At 63.0% G+C, this 13223-nt stretch overlaps 1 protein-coding gene across 1 annotated transcript; it reads left to right on the forward strand.

The window, feature by feature from the left end:
* Positions 1 to 1571: 1571 nt before the first annotated feature.
* On the forward strand, positions 1572 to 12693 carry TBC1D10A (TBC1 domain family member 10A). The gene is made up of 9 exons (XM_069030879.1): positions 1572 to 1821; positions 4950 to 5049; positions 8232 to 8339; positions 8483 to 8589; positions 9137 to 9251; positions 9472 to 9537; positions 10553 to 10742; positions 11020 to 11174; positions 11383 to 12693. Exons 1-9 carry the CDS (start codon positions 1622 to 1624, stop codon positions 11773 to 11775), a joined length of 1434 nt encoding a protein of 477 aa, XP_068886980.1. The 5' UTR covers positions 1572 to 1621; the 3' UTR covers positions 11776 to 12693.
* The last annotated feature ends 530 nt before the right edge of the window (positions 12694 to 13223 follow it).

Raw genomic sequence — 13223 nt, forward strand, 5'->3', positions numbered from 1 at the left:
CACTGGCCCAGCCCAGGTGGCCAGTGTTCCCTGTTGTCCAGCTGTTGTCTCTGACAGGTCCCCACATGTCCCTGTCACAGCCTGCTCCCCTCCCTGCTGCAGGAATTCGGAGCGTGTGGCTGGATGGTGGATGCAGGGTGCTCCTGCCCCGCAGGAAGGTGGGATAATCACTTCCCTTTTGCTGTTCAAAACCAGACAATAGGTACAGTCCTGGAGAAAACAGGCAGTGAGTGGGGTTTTCCAGAGCGGATAGAAAAAAACTGCCAAGAGAGCTCCGAAATGGAGAAGTTGTGTTGTATCCGGGGCTGAGCCTGCCTGTGCTGGGCTGTGCTGAAGGTCACCCTGTGTTCCTCCTCCTGCTGTGCTCGCAGCCTGGTGCCCACAGAGCTTCCCAGTGGGAGCTGTTCCCACCATTCCCTCAGTGACATTTTCAGCCAAGCCCCTTTACCGGCACTCCAGCAAGAAAACTTCCCCCTGGAAATCACTTGCATGGAGCCTTGCCAGCCTGTTTCCATCTAAATCCGAGGGATGAATGCTGCAACAGACTGTGTGTGTGGAGATCTGGTACAAAACAAGCGCCATCGGAGCCTTCCACTTCAGTGGCAAGGACTGGCGGGGCCCGGCTGCCAGAAAAATCTGGAAGTAGGTTGAGTTGCTGATTTTAAGGAGCCTCATTCCCTCTTCCTTTGGCACGGTACCACCTTGAGAGGGATCTTTCCAATAACCACTCGTTCTGTGCTGTAAGAGGGAGGAAATGGAGTGCTGGGCTCTGGAGAAGCATCTGGCGGTGGGATGGACCTGCCCCTGCAGACCCAGGACAGGTCCCAACAGATCCCAGTCTCCTACAGATCCTTTGCTGTGTTATTTTTGGGAGAGCCAGGCTGGTTTTTACCTGTCTGGGGTGCTGTGGATGGGGACTTTGGGGTGACACAGCGGTGGTCTGGCTGTGGGACTTGCAGGGCCACATCCCACCAGTGCCACATCCCACTGGATGCCCACTGCAGCCCAGCACAACCCTCCTGCAGTCCCAGTTTCCAGCCTTCCTCCACTGCCCGTGCCATCCCAGCACAGCCCCACTGTGGCTCAGTCTGCTCCCAGTACAGCTCTGCTGCAGCCCATACTGGTCCCAGTATAGCCCATTTTATCTCACACTGGTCCCACTACAGCCCCATTATATCTCATCCAGGTCCCATTGCAGCTGTGTTACATCTCGTACAGACCCCAGTACAGCCCGTTATGGCCCATACTGGTCCCCGTACAACCCATTCTGTGGCTCACAGTGGTCCCAGTGCAGCTCGTTATATCCCGTACCGGTCCCAGTCCATCCCGTTATGTCTCCTACTGGTGCCAGCACCTCCTCCCAGCCCAGCGCTGCCCCCCTGCCGGCGCGCTTAGCCCCGCCCCCACCGGCGCCCGCCGGCACTTGACTGACAGCTCCCTCCGTCCTCTCGACCAATCATCTCTGGGGGCGGGCACTCCCCGCCGCAATCCTCGCGGCTGATTGGCCGAGTCCGTGCTCCCGCCCAATGGCGGTGCAGCTAGGGGGCGTGGCCGGGGCGGGGCGTGGCCGCCGCCGTGTCCCGGCATGGCGGAGCGGCCGCGCCGCCGCTGAGGCGCCGCCATGGCCAAGAGCCGCGGGGGCGGCGGGCCCAGCTCGCCCGGCGGGCGCAGCCTGGCGGGCACCCGCGAGAGCCTCGCCGACCCCGGCGGCGATGAGCTCAGTTCGCTCGGCTCCGACTCCGAGATCAACGGCGGCGGCCCCGAGGAGCGGCGCGTCGATAAGTTCGGCTTCATCGTGGGCAGCCGCGGCGCCGAGGGGACGTGAGTGGGGGCCGTGAGGGGGATCTGGGGCCGTGGCCGTGAGGGGCCGGGGCGGGGGGGGGACTGGGGCGCCGAGGCGAAGAGGAGCCGCCCCAGGCCCGGCCCAGTTCGCTCCGGCCGCTCGGCCCCCGCAGGGCCGGGCCTGGGGCCGGGCCGGCCGCGGCTCTCCCGCCCCGGGGGGTTTTGTCCGCGCCGCCCCCGAGCTGGGCGCGGGGCCGCCCGGGACCGGTGTCAGGCAACGTTCGTGCCCGCGGCGGAGGCCTCAGCAGCCGGGATATGAACAAGGGAGTAAGGCTGGGAGACCTGCGGGTGTTCAGCCTGGAGAAGAGAAGGTTCGGAGCAGACCTGAGAGCCCCTTCCAGTGCCTTAAGGGTCTGCAAGGGAAGCTGGACTCCTGACTTTGAGCAAGGACCTGGAGTGACAGGATAAGGAGGAATGGCTTCCTTCTGCCAGCGGGCAGGCTTCGATGGGATATTGGGAAGAAATCGTTCCCTGTGAGGGTGCTGAGGCCCTGGCACAGGGTGCCCAGAGAAGCTGTGGCTGACCCTGGATCCCTGGCAGTGTCCAAGGCCAGGTTGGATGGTGCTTGGAGCACCCCGGGCTACGGTAAGGTGTCCCTGCCCGTGGCAGGGGGTGGAACTAGGATGGTCTTTAATGTGCCTTCCAACTCAAACCATTCCATGATGTTCTGATGGCTTTGTGAAGAGCCCCAGAAGCTGTTCAGCTGTCCCATCTCCTTCCAAAGAGGGGAAATGGCTGGGAAGCGTTGCTCACCCCAGCTGGGATCTGGGAGCTGCTAGCACACCGAAGTCAGTGTCTGGTCAACTCCAGGTGCTGATTCCAGTCGACTTTTGGCCTCAACCAAACCAAGGAGGCCAGGCTGTGGTGTCCTTCCAAGGACCCGTTCTTGGTAGTGCTGGCAAAGGCGCCGTGTTCACCCCGCTCCGCGGATGAAACCGTCGGAGGAAGTGAGGCTAACCCGAGGCGCTGGGCCCCAGGGCGGTGCTGACACCCTGGAATGTGCTGTTGGTGTCGAGCTGGTTCGGCAGCGTGTTTGGTGTTTGCCTTCCTGGCCCTACTTTCACAACAACGCCCAGAGAAAGCCGGGGTGGCAGTGGGGACAACGCATGGCAGCCAGCTCCTCTCCCGCTGGGACAGCACCTGGAGCAGGCTGCCTGGGTTTTGCCCACCTGAGTGCTCTGGTGCCAGCTGTGCCTCAGTTTCCCTGTCTATGAGGAGCAGAGTGTTCATCCCCCATAAGCCTGTGGGTGTTTCTGGGTGGGTCTGTGGGGTGAAAAGGTGCTGGAGGCTGGAATGTTGGCACTGGGCAAGGTGCATCACTCCGGGTGATAAACCTTGTCCCTTGGCACTGCGGGAGTGGTGTGGCCTCTCTTTCTCGTGGTGCTGCGCCCTGTCCTGGCCACACACCACATTTAGGGGACACTTGTCCTGGCTGTCATTCCTGTGGCTGTCCCTGGGGTGGGTGTCCCTGTCCCCGGGGTGCAGCAGGCAGCAGCTCCACTGGATGAAGGTCGTGGTGCTGGAGGCCAGTGGCTGCTCCCAGGGGCGCTGACAATGTGGTGGCTGCAGTCACTGGGATCTGAGCCTCCTCCAGCAACCCTCAGATGTGCTGGGGCTCAATCCTGCCCTGCTCTAGGGCTTTGTTGGCTCACTGTCTGTCCAGGAGCGGATGAAGGGGAATACCTGACCTCCTGCTATGGCTGGCAGAGTTGGGATTGCCCTACTGGGAGGGGAAGCACAGGAAGGGCAGGCAGGGTGTCCCAGCATCCGAGGAGGGTCTGAGGGCACCGGCAAAGGCTGAGCTGTGGAGTTGTCACCCACAGTGTGGATGCAGAGGAGCGCATTCCTGGCATAGGGCATCCCATCACTTCCCCGCCTGGAGTGCCCCCACCCCGTCCTCCTGCCTTGGCCATATGAAATGCAGCTGGTCCTCGCTCTGTGCCCGCTGCCAAGCAGCCATCAGCTGGGAGCAGCTTCCAGTCTGTGCTGGCTGGGCTCCAGCAGGCCCACAGCCATCTCCTGTATCCACCGTCCCGCGCTCCCGAGCTTCCCACGCCTCGCGGAGCCCCGGCTGGAGGCCAGCGCTGCCTCCATCCCCGTGCCGGGCTGGGGAGCTGCTGGCCATGCCTGGCCGTGCTGGGGAGGGTGGGAGCCAAGCAAAGCAGATCCTTTGGGAGCGGGTTTGCTCTCGGAACAATCGCGCTCGCCCCGTCCGACCCACTGCGGTGGGTGGGACTCGGCGGGGAAGGGCTGGGCCGGGCACAGGGCAGTGCTGCCAGCTGGATGCGGCTCGGAATGTGGAGAGAGGAGGCAGGGCCTGCATGTCCCGTAGTGGGGCTGGAGGATGCTCAGCACCAGCCAGTGCCTTCGGGTCCTCAGGAACGATCTGACCCTTCCTGGGATTGGCGTGGCCACAGGGCAGTGTGGAGCAGAGCCTGGGAAGGCATCGAGTCTTCACTGATGGTTTGAAGGAGCTTCTGCTCTCCTTGGATGTCCCTGCCTGGGACCTGCCCGAGCTGCCTGTCACCCATCTCTGCGCAGATGCAGTGCCATGGGGGGCTGGAGGCTGCCGTGCTGGCTTCAGCATCGCAGCAGCATCCCCTCTGCCTCAGCAGGGTTAAATTGGATTCCCTGGCTAGGCTGAGCCGTTTCTGGAAAACACTCCCCTCCCTCCTGAGGGACCCTAGTCCGGGCTTGGCGCCGGGCTTGGAGCAGCGCCAGGCATTGGGAGCACAGCGTGGCTTGAGCTGTGTGGATGACACGATGCAGCCGGCCCCTGCCCCAGGGATCAGGTCTTGCTCATCCCTCACCTTCCTGGCATGTCCCTGGGGATGCTGTGGCACGTGGTGCATGCAGTGCAGGCTGCTCCCGAGAGGTTTGAGCTGCTGTGCTGGCACAGTGATTTCACTCACGGGTGGCGAGCGAGTGCTTCCGGCAGCTGCTGAAATGCTGGTGCTGCCAAGCGTGTCCCAGCTGGGCCCTGCACCGTGAGGGGTGCAGCCACCTGGGCATGAGGGGCACCCAGGGTGCTCGGGAGGCCAGGGGGGCTCAGCGCTGTAGGAAGGACCGGGCACCCACTGACCGGCCTCTTCCTCCTGGTCCCACAGGCTGGAGGAGGTGCCCTTGGAGGTGCTCCGGCAGCGGGAGTCCAAGTGGCTGGATATGCTCAACAACTGGGACAAGTGGATGGCCAAGAAACACAAGAAGGTAAGTGACAGCCGTGTCCCCCCTGGGAGGTGGCAGGGAGGGACAGCCAGGCACAGCGGTGTCTCTTTGGGGCAGCCTGGTGTCCCTGGTTCCCTGCAGACAGGCATCTGTGTGCCTCTGGATGATGCTGTTGGCTTGAATGGGCTGTTCATTCCCCTTGGAAACTAGAGATTGGGGGGGCTGAGTGGTCCCGAGCCAGCCCACTTCTGCCTCCAACTGTTCCCTGCCAGGCTGGAGCCTTCCTAGGGCTCCTTTGGCTGCCTGCAGGCAGCCATGGGAATTGTTTGCTCATGGAAACTTCTGTTCTGAGCATCTTGCAGACCAAAAAAAGCTCTGGGTAGGAAATGTTTGAGCCTGATGCACATGACACTGGTCTGTGAACTGGGGTCCCCGGGAGACTCATGGTGTGGTGGCTCCATGGCTTGGTTTGCTGGTGCTCCCTGATCCCCTGAGCCTGTGGATGAGGCGGGAATCGGGATGCAGCAAGTCCCGGGTTGCTGCTGTGTGTCTGCTGGGAGCGGTGAGGCTGCTGGCATGGCACAGCAGTGCCAGAGAGTGGCCAAAGGGCCTTCTCCTCCTCCTCCCCATGCTGGCAGAGTCTCCTGGCACCCCTCAGTGTGCCCAGATTGCTGTCCCCACTCAGTGCCTGGTGAACGACACCGGAATCCCTCGTCTGTTTCTTGGCTGCTCTTAAAGGATTTGGGAGAGCTTTCTGGGCCACGGCAGGCGGGCGCTTTGTTCTGTGGGCAATTTCTGCTGCTCTCCGGCCGTGTGCCACAGGGTGCCCTCCGGGATGGGGTGAGAGCTCCAGCAGCCCTGTGCCTGGCACAGCAGCTCCCTTGTGCTTGGGCTGAGCCTCTGGAAGTCTCCATGGGGCTGATGTGCTGTATAGTCTGTCCTGCAGCAAAAATCCATGCCTGGAGCTTTGGAGAGGCTGCTCCAGAATGCTGCTCTGTGCCTGGATCCCTGGGGCTGCTCAGGGAAGGCTGCCAGGCCTGGCCTCGGATGCTATCCTTGGTCTGGCAGGAGCCTGCTTGGTGCAGGTCCCTGCTGCTCTGGGGGAGCTCCCTGAGCATCCAAAAAACCCCAGTACTTTCCTGGCTGCCTCACCAGGGTTGGCAGGCAGCCCAGGGATCCCTTGGGCCAGCTCCTGCTGGGCTTGCTCACACCTGCACTGCTCCAGCATCCCAAAACGCTCCGTGCCTGGCCCTGATCCCAGTGGGGCCTGACCCCACATCCTTCACGGCGCTGAGCTGTGCCAGCACCGCGTGCTGGAAGGAGGGCAGACGTGTGGGTGGGCAGCTCCCACTGCTCTCCCAGCGTGGGCAGCACTCTGACTTCACCTTGCTTGCAGCATCCCTTAGCCCAGACACACTCCCAGTCCCTGGAAGAACACGGTGGGATTGCAGGGGTGATGGCAGGACTCGGTGTGGGACCAAGGGGATGAGCTGTTCAGCCCCGGTGGCGCTGGCCTGGCCGGCTGGAGGGGCTGCCAAACCGAAACCCAGGGAGGCGGTTTCCTTCCTGGCAGCTCGGCCAGCAGGAAGGGGAGCTGGCTGGAAGTGGGAGCTGTCAGCAGCCATGGAGCTGCCCACAGCAGCCCTGGGCATCGCCCGCTGTGTTTCCTGCCAGCACAAAGGGACCTGCCTGTGTAAACAACCAGTGAGGGAGCAGCAAACCCCCTGGGGAGGTGGTGGTACCACGCTTGGAAACAGCCACCTGCTCCCCAGTTGCTCCAGCAAACAGGGAAACACAGCCCTGGGCAGGCAGGAGAGACCTGGAGAGGATTTGGGAGCTGTTGGCCACTGCTCTCAGAGCCCTGGCACAGCTGGCATGTGCCACGCGAGCAGGGACGTGAGGAGGGGAGGCTGTGCTGGGGTGTTGTGGGGGCTGACTGTGCTGAAAGCACCAGGCTTGTGGGGCCCACCTTGCTGCATGCCCTGGCTGTGGGGAGATGGACACATAAGGATGTGGAGCTGCTGGAGCGAGTCCAGAGGAGGCCACGGAGCTGCTCCCAGAGCTGGAGCCCCTCTGCTCTGGAGCCAGGCTGGGAGAGCTGGGGGTGTTCACCTGGAGAGGAGAAGGCTCCAGGGAGAGCTCAGAGCCCCTTCCAGTGCCCAAAGGGGCTCCAGCAGAGCTGGAGAGGGGCTGGGGGACAAGGCATGGAGGGACAGGACACAGAGAATGGCTTCCCAGTGCCAGAGGGCAGGGCTGGATGGGATATTGGGAAGGAATTGTTGCCTGGGAGGGTGGGCAGGCCCTGGCACAGGGTGCCCAGAGCAGCTGTGGCTGCCCCTGGATCCCTGGCAGTGTCCAAGGCCAGGTTGGACTGGGCTTGGAGCAGCCTGGGATAGTGGGAGGTGTCCCTGCCTTGGACAGGGGAGCTTTGGAATGAGCTTTGGAATGAGATGGTCTTTAATGTCCCTGCCAACCCACACCATTCCATCATTCTGTGATTTGGAGCTGCTGCTGTGATGAGGAGTTGGGAGTGGGATGTTGGGGGCTCTGTTTTGGTCCCTGCTGGTGCAGGCGGCACCAGGGCTAAGCTGGCTCAGCTCCCCACACAGAGCTGCCTCGCCTGGACTTTGGTCCTGGCTGGTGCCCAGTGCCAAGGAAACCAGGGGCACAGGAAACTGTGGGCATGGAGCTGGCCCCAGGGGCCTCAGGATCTGGCCATGTGTGGAGATAGGACCAGACCTGCCCTGCCCAGGAGGAGCAGGTGGAAAGGCTGAGACACTCGTCAGGGTGCACATCCCTGCTTCCCATGGGGCTTCCAGCGAGGACTGGGGGGCTGGGCTGGGGGCTGGGGAGCCTCCCCTGTGTCCCCAGTGCTTCCCATGTGGACAGAGCCACCCGCTCCCCACCTTGGCTCCAATGTTTGCTTTTCCAACTCCCAGCAGGATCTGGCTTTGAGGCAGTGCCAGGCTTGTTTGGAGCTGTTTGCAAGCAACAAAGCTTTGGCTGGGCCCCTGGCAGCTCCCCCGTGCTGCTGGTGCAGCCTTGACTGCCATTCCAGCAGGCATCCCTGCATCCCAGGGGCTCAGAGACACTTCCCTTGTTTGGGAAGCAGCAGGGGACCAGCCTGTGCCCATGGTGCTGGCCTGGCTCCCACCTTGCCCCAGGAGTCTCTTTGTTTCCCAGTGCTCCGTGATTTTCCCGTGACGGCTGTGTCTCTCCTGCAGATCCGGCTGCGGTGCCAGAAGGGGATCCCGCCCTCTCTGCGGGGCCGTGCCTGGCAGTACCTCTCCGGGAGCAAGGTCAAGCTGGAGCAGAACATGGGCAAGTTTGATGTGAGTCCTGCCAGGGACCCTGCTGCACCACCAGGGAGGGGACAGTGGCTCCTGCTCCCACTGGGGTTTGGGTGTATGCTGGGATCTCAGACATCTTGGAGGGATGTCAAGGGTGTTGCTCACCCCAATCTTCTCCTCCCCAGGAACTGGACCTTCTCACAGGAGATCCGAAGTGGCTGGATGTGATCGAGCGGGATCTCCATCGGCAGTTCCCCTTCCATGAGATGTTCGTCTCACGTGGAGGCCATGGGTATGTGGAGCTACTTTGTGTCCAGTCCTCAGCAGCCATGGGGTGGGCACTGTCTATCCCAGCTCTTGGAGCCACACTCGTGTCCCCAGTGTCCTTCCCAGTCCTCCAACAGTTCCTGTGCTCCCACAGTCACGGAGTATCCACTGACTAAAAAGAGGATGGCTCAGACCAGTGGGGTGGGAATTGCCATGGCAGGAGGGCAGAGGGAGGAGGTGGCAGCCTGTGGCCTCCGTTTCACCAGGAAAATGCTGCTCCCAATGTGTTGGGGACTATCTGTGCCCCTGTGCTTGCAGCTGGGTCCCTGCCTGTCCATGGCTCACCCTGAGCCGCATGGTTGTCTCCATGTCCCAGCTCCCAGATCCAGGCAGGATGTACACTCTGTGGGCAGAGCTTCCCAGAGTTGTTGTGTCCTGTAGCCCTGAGTTTGTGTGCAAGAGGGCTCCCAGCCGGGCACTGACCCAGGCTCGTGCCTGGGGTGCACGGGGAAGGCTGCTGGGCCACATCCATGCCGTGTGCCCAGCTCTGCGTGCCCGGGGTGTTTCCGCAGGCAGCAGGACCTGTTCCGGGTGCTGAAGGCGTACACGCTGTACCGCCCGGAGGAGGGGTACTGCCAGGCCCAGGCGCCCATCGCCGCCGTCCTGCTCATGCACATGCCAGCCGAGGTACGGGCACGCGGCTCAGGGCAGGGGATGCAGCTGGGACCTCTTGGAGGGTGTGGGGCCCTTTGGGGGGGTGGTGATGAGTGGGGTGCCCGGCTCAGGGCAACGCAAAGTGCCCCAGGGGTGCTCTGCTGCTTCCCACCCTCTCCCGTGGTCCCTGGGAGCAGGGAGGGGGCCGCAGGGATGTCCCCTGGGTGCTCACCCGCTGTCCCTTGGCTTGCAGCAAGCGTTCTGGTGCCTGGTGCAGATCTGTGAGAAGTACCTCCCTGGCTACTACAGCGAGAAACTGGTGAGTAAAGGGTTCATGGTGCTTTCAGCAGTGGCAAGGACCTGCAAGGTGCTGCACCTGCGTCAGGGTAATCCCCAGGATCAATCTGGGCTGGGGATGAAGGGATCAGGAGCAGCCCTGGGGAGAAGGACTCGGGAGTGCTGGTAGGTGAGGGCTGGCAATACCCCGGCTGTGTGTCCTGGGCTGAGCCCCCAGCGTGGGCAGCAGGGGAGGGAGGGATTCTGTCCCTCTACCCTGCTCAGGTGAGACCCCACCTGCAGAGCTGCCTCCAGCTCAGGAGTCCCAGCACAAGGAGAACATGGAGCTGCTGGAGCCAGTCCAGAGAAAACTATGGAGATGCTCCAAGGGCTGGAGCCCCTCTACTCTGGAGCCAGGCTGGGAGAGCTGGGGGTGCTCTCCTGGAGAGGAGAAGGCTCCAGGGAGAGCTCAGAGCCCCTTGCAGGGCCTAAAGGGGCTCCAGCAGAGCTGGAGAGGGACTTGGGACAAGGCATGGAGGGACAGGACACAGGGAATGGCTTCCCAGTGCCAGAGGGCAGGGCTGGATGGGATACTGGGGAAAAAAATTGTTGCCTGGGAGGCTGGTGAGGTCCTGGCGCAGGGTGCCCAGAGAAGCTGTGGCTGCACCATCACTGGAAATGTCCAAAGCCAGGCTGGACATTGGGGCTTGGAGCAGCCTGGGACAGTGGAAGGTGCCACATGGTAATGGGGTGGAACAAGATGAGCTTTAAGGTCCCTTCCAATCCAAACCATTCCGTGATTTTATGTCTCCAGGCCAAAAGCTCTCACAGCTCCTCACCCCCAAGAAAGAAGGGGTCTGGGGAGGTGCTGGGTATTCCCACAGTCTCCCTGTTGTTCTGTGGCTCCCAGGATCATTCCACAGTCAGGGATGGGGGCTCAGTGTAGCATCCATGGAACACAGCTCTGCTCTCATATCAGGTGTAGAGCTGGGGCCAGGCACTGGGGGCTGATCCCAGGACTGGGGTATTCACTGGGATGCTGGTCCCTGTCCCTGCAGGAAGCCATCCAGCTGGACGGGCAGATCCTCTTTTCCCTGCTGCACAAGGTCTCACCTGTGGCCTACAAGCACCTGAGCAAGCAGAAGATCGACCCCATCCTGTACATGACGGAGTGGTTCATGTGCGCCTTCTCCCGCACGCTGCCCTGGAGCTCCGTCCTGCGCGTCTGGGACATGTTCTTCTGTGAAGGTAGGAGCTCCCCACCATCCTCCTCCTGCTCCCAGGGGGACTGCACTGCCCATGGCCATGGGACCTGTAGCAGGGCAGGTTTGGGGCAGCCACATGCCTGGGCTGGAGATGGGCTGTTTTCCTGGGGGTTAGGAGGCATGTGCATCCCAATTTCACCCTCTTGCATGTCCTGACTGTTAGTGGGACTGGGATCTGCTGCCCCGCAGAATTTGAGGGACATGGTGGCAGTGTCACCCTGTCCTGCCCGGTACTCACTGCCTCACATCTCCTCTCGCAGGAGTGAAGATCATCTTCCGGGTGGGCCTGGTGCTGCTCAAACACACCCTGGGCTCCTCGGACAAGCTCAAATCCTGCCAGGGCCAGTACGAGACCATGGAGAGGCTGAGGGCCCTCAGCCCCAAAATCATGCAGGAGGCCTTCCTGGTGCAGGAGGTGAGGTGCTGGGGACAGTCTGGAGGCCCACTGCCACCCAGTTGGCCAGTGCTGCTGGACTGGGCTGTCCCTGGGTGGGTGGAGCATGGGGAGCAGCCCTCAGAAAGCTTGGTTAGGGGTTGCCTCTGCCCTGAGGGGGATCCCACACCCAGCCCTGGTGGCACTGTCATTGTCAGAGGAAGTGCTGATGGCACAAGTGTCCCCACAGGTCATCGAGCTGCCGGTGACAGAGCGTCAGATCGAGCGGGAGCACCTGATCCAGCTGAAGAAGTGGCGGGAGACACACGGGGAGCTGCAGTGCAAGTCCCCCCCGCGCCTGCACGGCGCCAAGGCCATCAGCGAGGCGGAGCCCGCGCCGCGCAAGGCGCTGGAGCCCGTCCCCTCCATCATCGTCTCCCCCGGGCCCGCCCCCGTGCCCAAGGCCCGCAAGAGCAAGGAGAAGAGCCGGGAAAAGGGCCCAGCCAGTCCCGCCAATGGCCCCGGGGCTGAGGGCAACGGGGCGCCCGGCACGACCCGGGAGCTGCTGCACCCCCAGGTCTCCCCCCACCACCAGTCCAAGGAGAGCCTGAGCTCCCGGGAGAGCGAGGACACGTACTTGTAGGGCCCGGCCCACACCCCGGGCAGCCGGGCTCAGCGGGGCTGCGCACGGACCCGGGCGCGAGGACACCGAGGGGGACCCCTGGCATCCGGCGCTGGGGGCTCTGAGCTGGAGGGATGGGACAGAGGGGCTGTGCGGCTCCGTGAGAACAGCGTGGCCCCCTCGGGGCATCCGTGGAGCTTGGCCAGGTGTGGTGACCAAAGGGGACACCGTGAGTCTGCGCTGGGTGGCCACCCCGCAGGGTGCTGGCACCACGAGCGGTGGGAGCCCGGGCAGGGGGTGGCTGAGCCACCCGAGCTCCCTCCCCACACTGGGGGGCTGGGCTGCCCCTCGGGCCCTTCTCCCCGTCCCAGAGCCCCTCGACCCATCACCCCCCGGGTCCCTCCCGTAGCCCCCATCCTGCGCCAGCCGGGCAGCCCCCCCGGTTCCCGAGCACTTAGGCCTGGCGCAGGGCACTGGGGGTACGCGAGGAGCTGGGGGACCCCTCGCCCCCCTCTTTATCTAGTGAGGATATATCAAGCTGTAGCCCTATATGTAGTACCCAAGTTACCTACTCACTGAGCCTATTTATTATTCCTCCGAGGCAGGACAGGGACCGAGGCAGGATGCGCTAGAGGCAGCGGGATTTGATGCCCAATTTCAGGGCTAAAGCCCCCCCCATCCCATGCCCTCCCATCCCCAAGCTCCCCACAGCTCAGGGGGAGTGTTTACCCTGCCAGGGCTCACCCCATCACTGCCGCCCCCCTCCCAGGCCCCAGCGCAGGTGAGACGGGGTGGGTGAGCAGCAGCCAGGTGCTCCCTGGTTGTGGGGTCCCCTCTGCCCCCCCTGCCCTCCCCGAGGGCGGGTGGTGGGTTTGTAAAATAAAGCGGGAAAAGCAGTTTTGTACAAAGGGGTCAATAAAGCGAGTGTGTAAAGGCGCAGCCCTGGCTCCCACCTCTCTTGGCCTGGGATGGGGGGTGAAGGGTGGCATGAAGCAAGGGTGTCACCTCCCACTTCCTGCACCAGTACCAGCCTCCACAGGCACCCTGACCTGGACCCTACCTCCCCATGGTTCTCCATCCCTGGGGAGCACCCTCCCATTTGCACTGGACACTCTGACCCTGGCATGCATTCTACCCTGGGGCCCATCTCCCCTGGCTGCCCTTGTCCTGGGGGGCAGGTGCTGGGCAGCGTCCTGGGAAGGGCCGTGCTGCTGTCACCGCTCTGTCACTGCTCTGTCACCGTAGAGGGTGGCCCAGCCCCGCTGTCTCACCCAGCCTTGGGGCTGCCCGTTTGAAGTGGAATGGGAGGAGACTGAGACCTGCCCCAGCTTGTGATAGTGGTGGCTGCCAGGCCTTGGTGGTGCCATGGGATGCACTCCCATCCCACCAGCTAGGCCTTTCCCCCTCTCCCACTGTCAGCTCTGGTAGCCGAACGGAGCCAGGAGACTCCTAATTAATCCCATGACACC

Source organism: Aphelocoma coerulescens, chromosome 15 (assembly GCF_041296385.1).
Source record: "Aphelocoma coerulescens isolate FSJ_1873_10779 chromosome 15, UR_Acoe_1.0, whole genome shotgun sequence".
NCBI lineage: Eukaryota > Metazoa > Chordata > Aves > Passeriformes > Corvidae > Aphelocoma > Aphelocoma coerulescens.

Excerpts from the sequence above, each read along its gene's own strand:
- TBC1D10A (XM_069030879.1), top strand. The coding sequence starts at position 1,622 with ATGGCCAAGAGCCGCGGGGGCGGCGGGCCCAGCTCGCCCGGCGGGCGC. Across the intron at positions 8,340-8,482 it reads AGAACATGGGCAAGTTTGAT|GAACTGGACCTTCTCACAGG; the intron begins GTGAGTCCTGCC and ends TCTCCTCCCCAG. Across the intron at positions 10,743-11,019 it reads GGACATGTTCTTCTGTGAAG|GAGTGAAGATCATCTTCCGG; the intron begins GTAGGAGCTCCC and ends CTCCTCTCGCAG.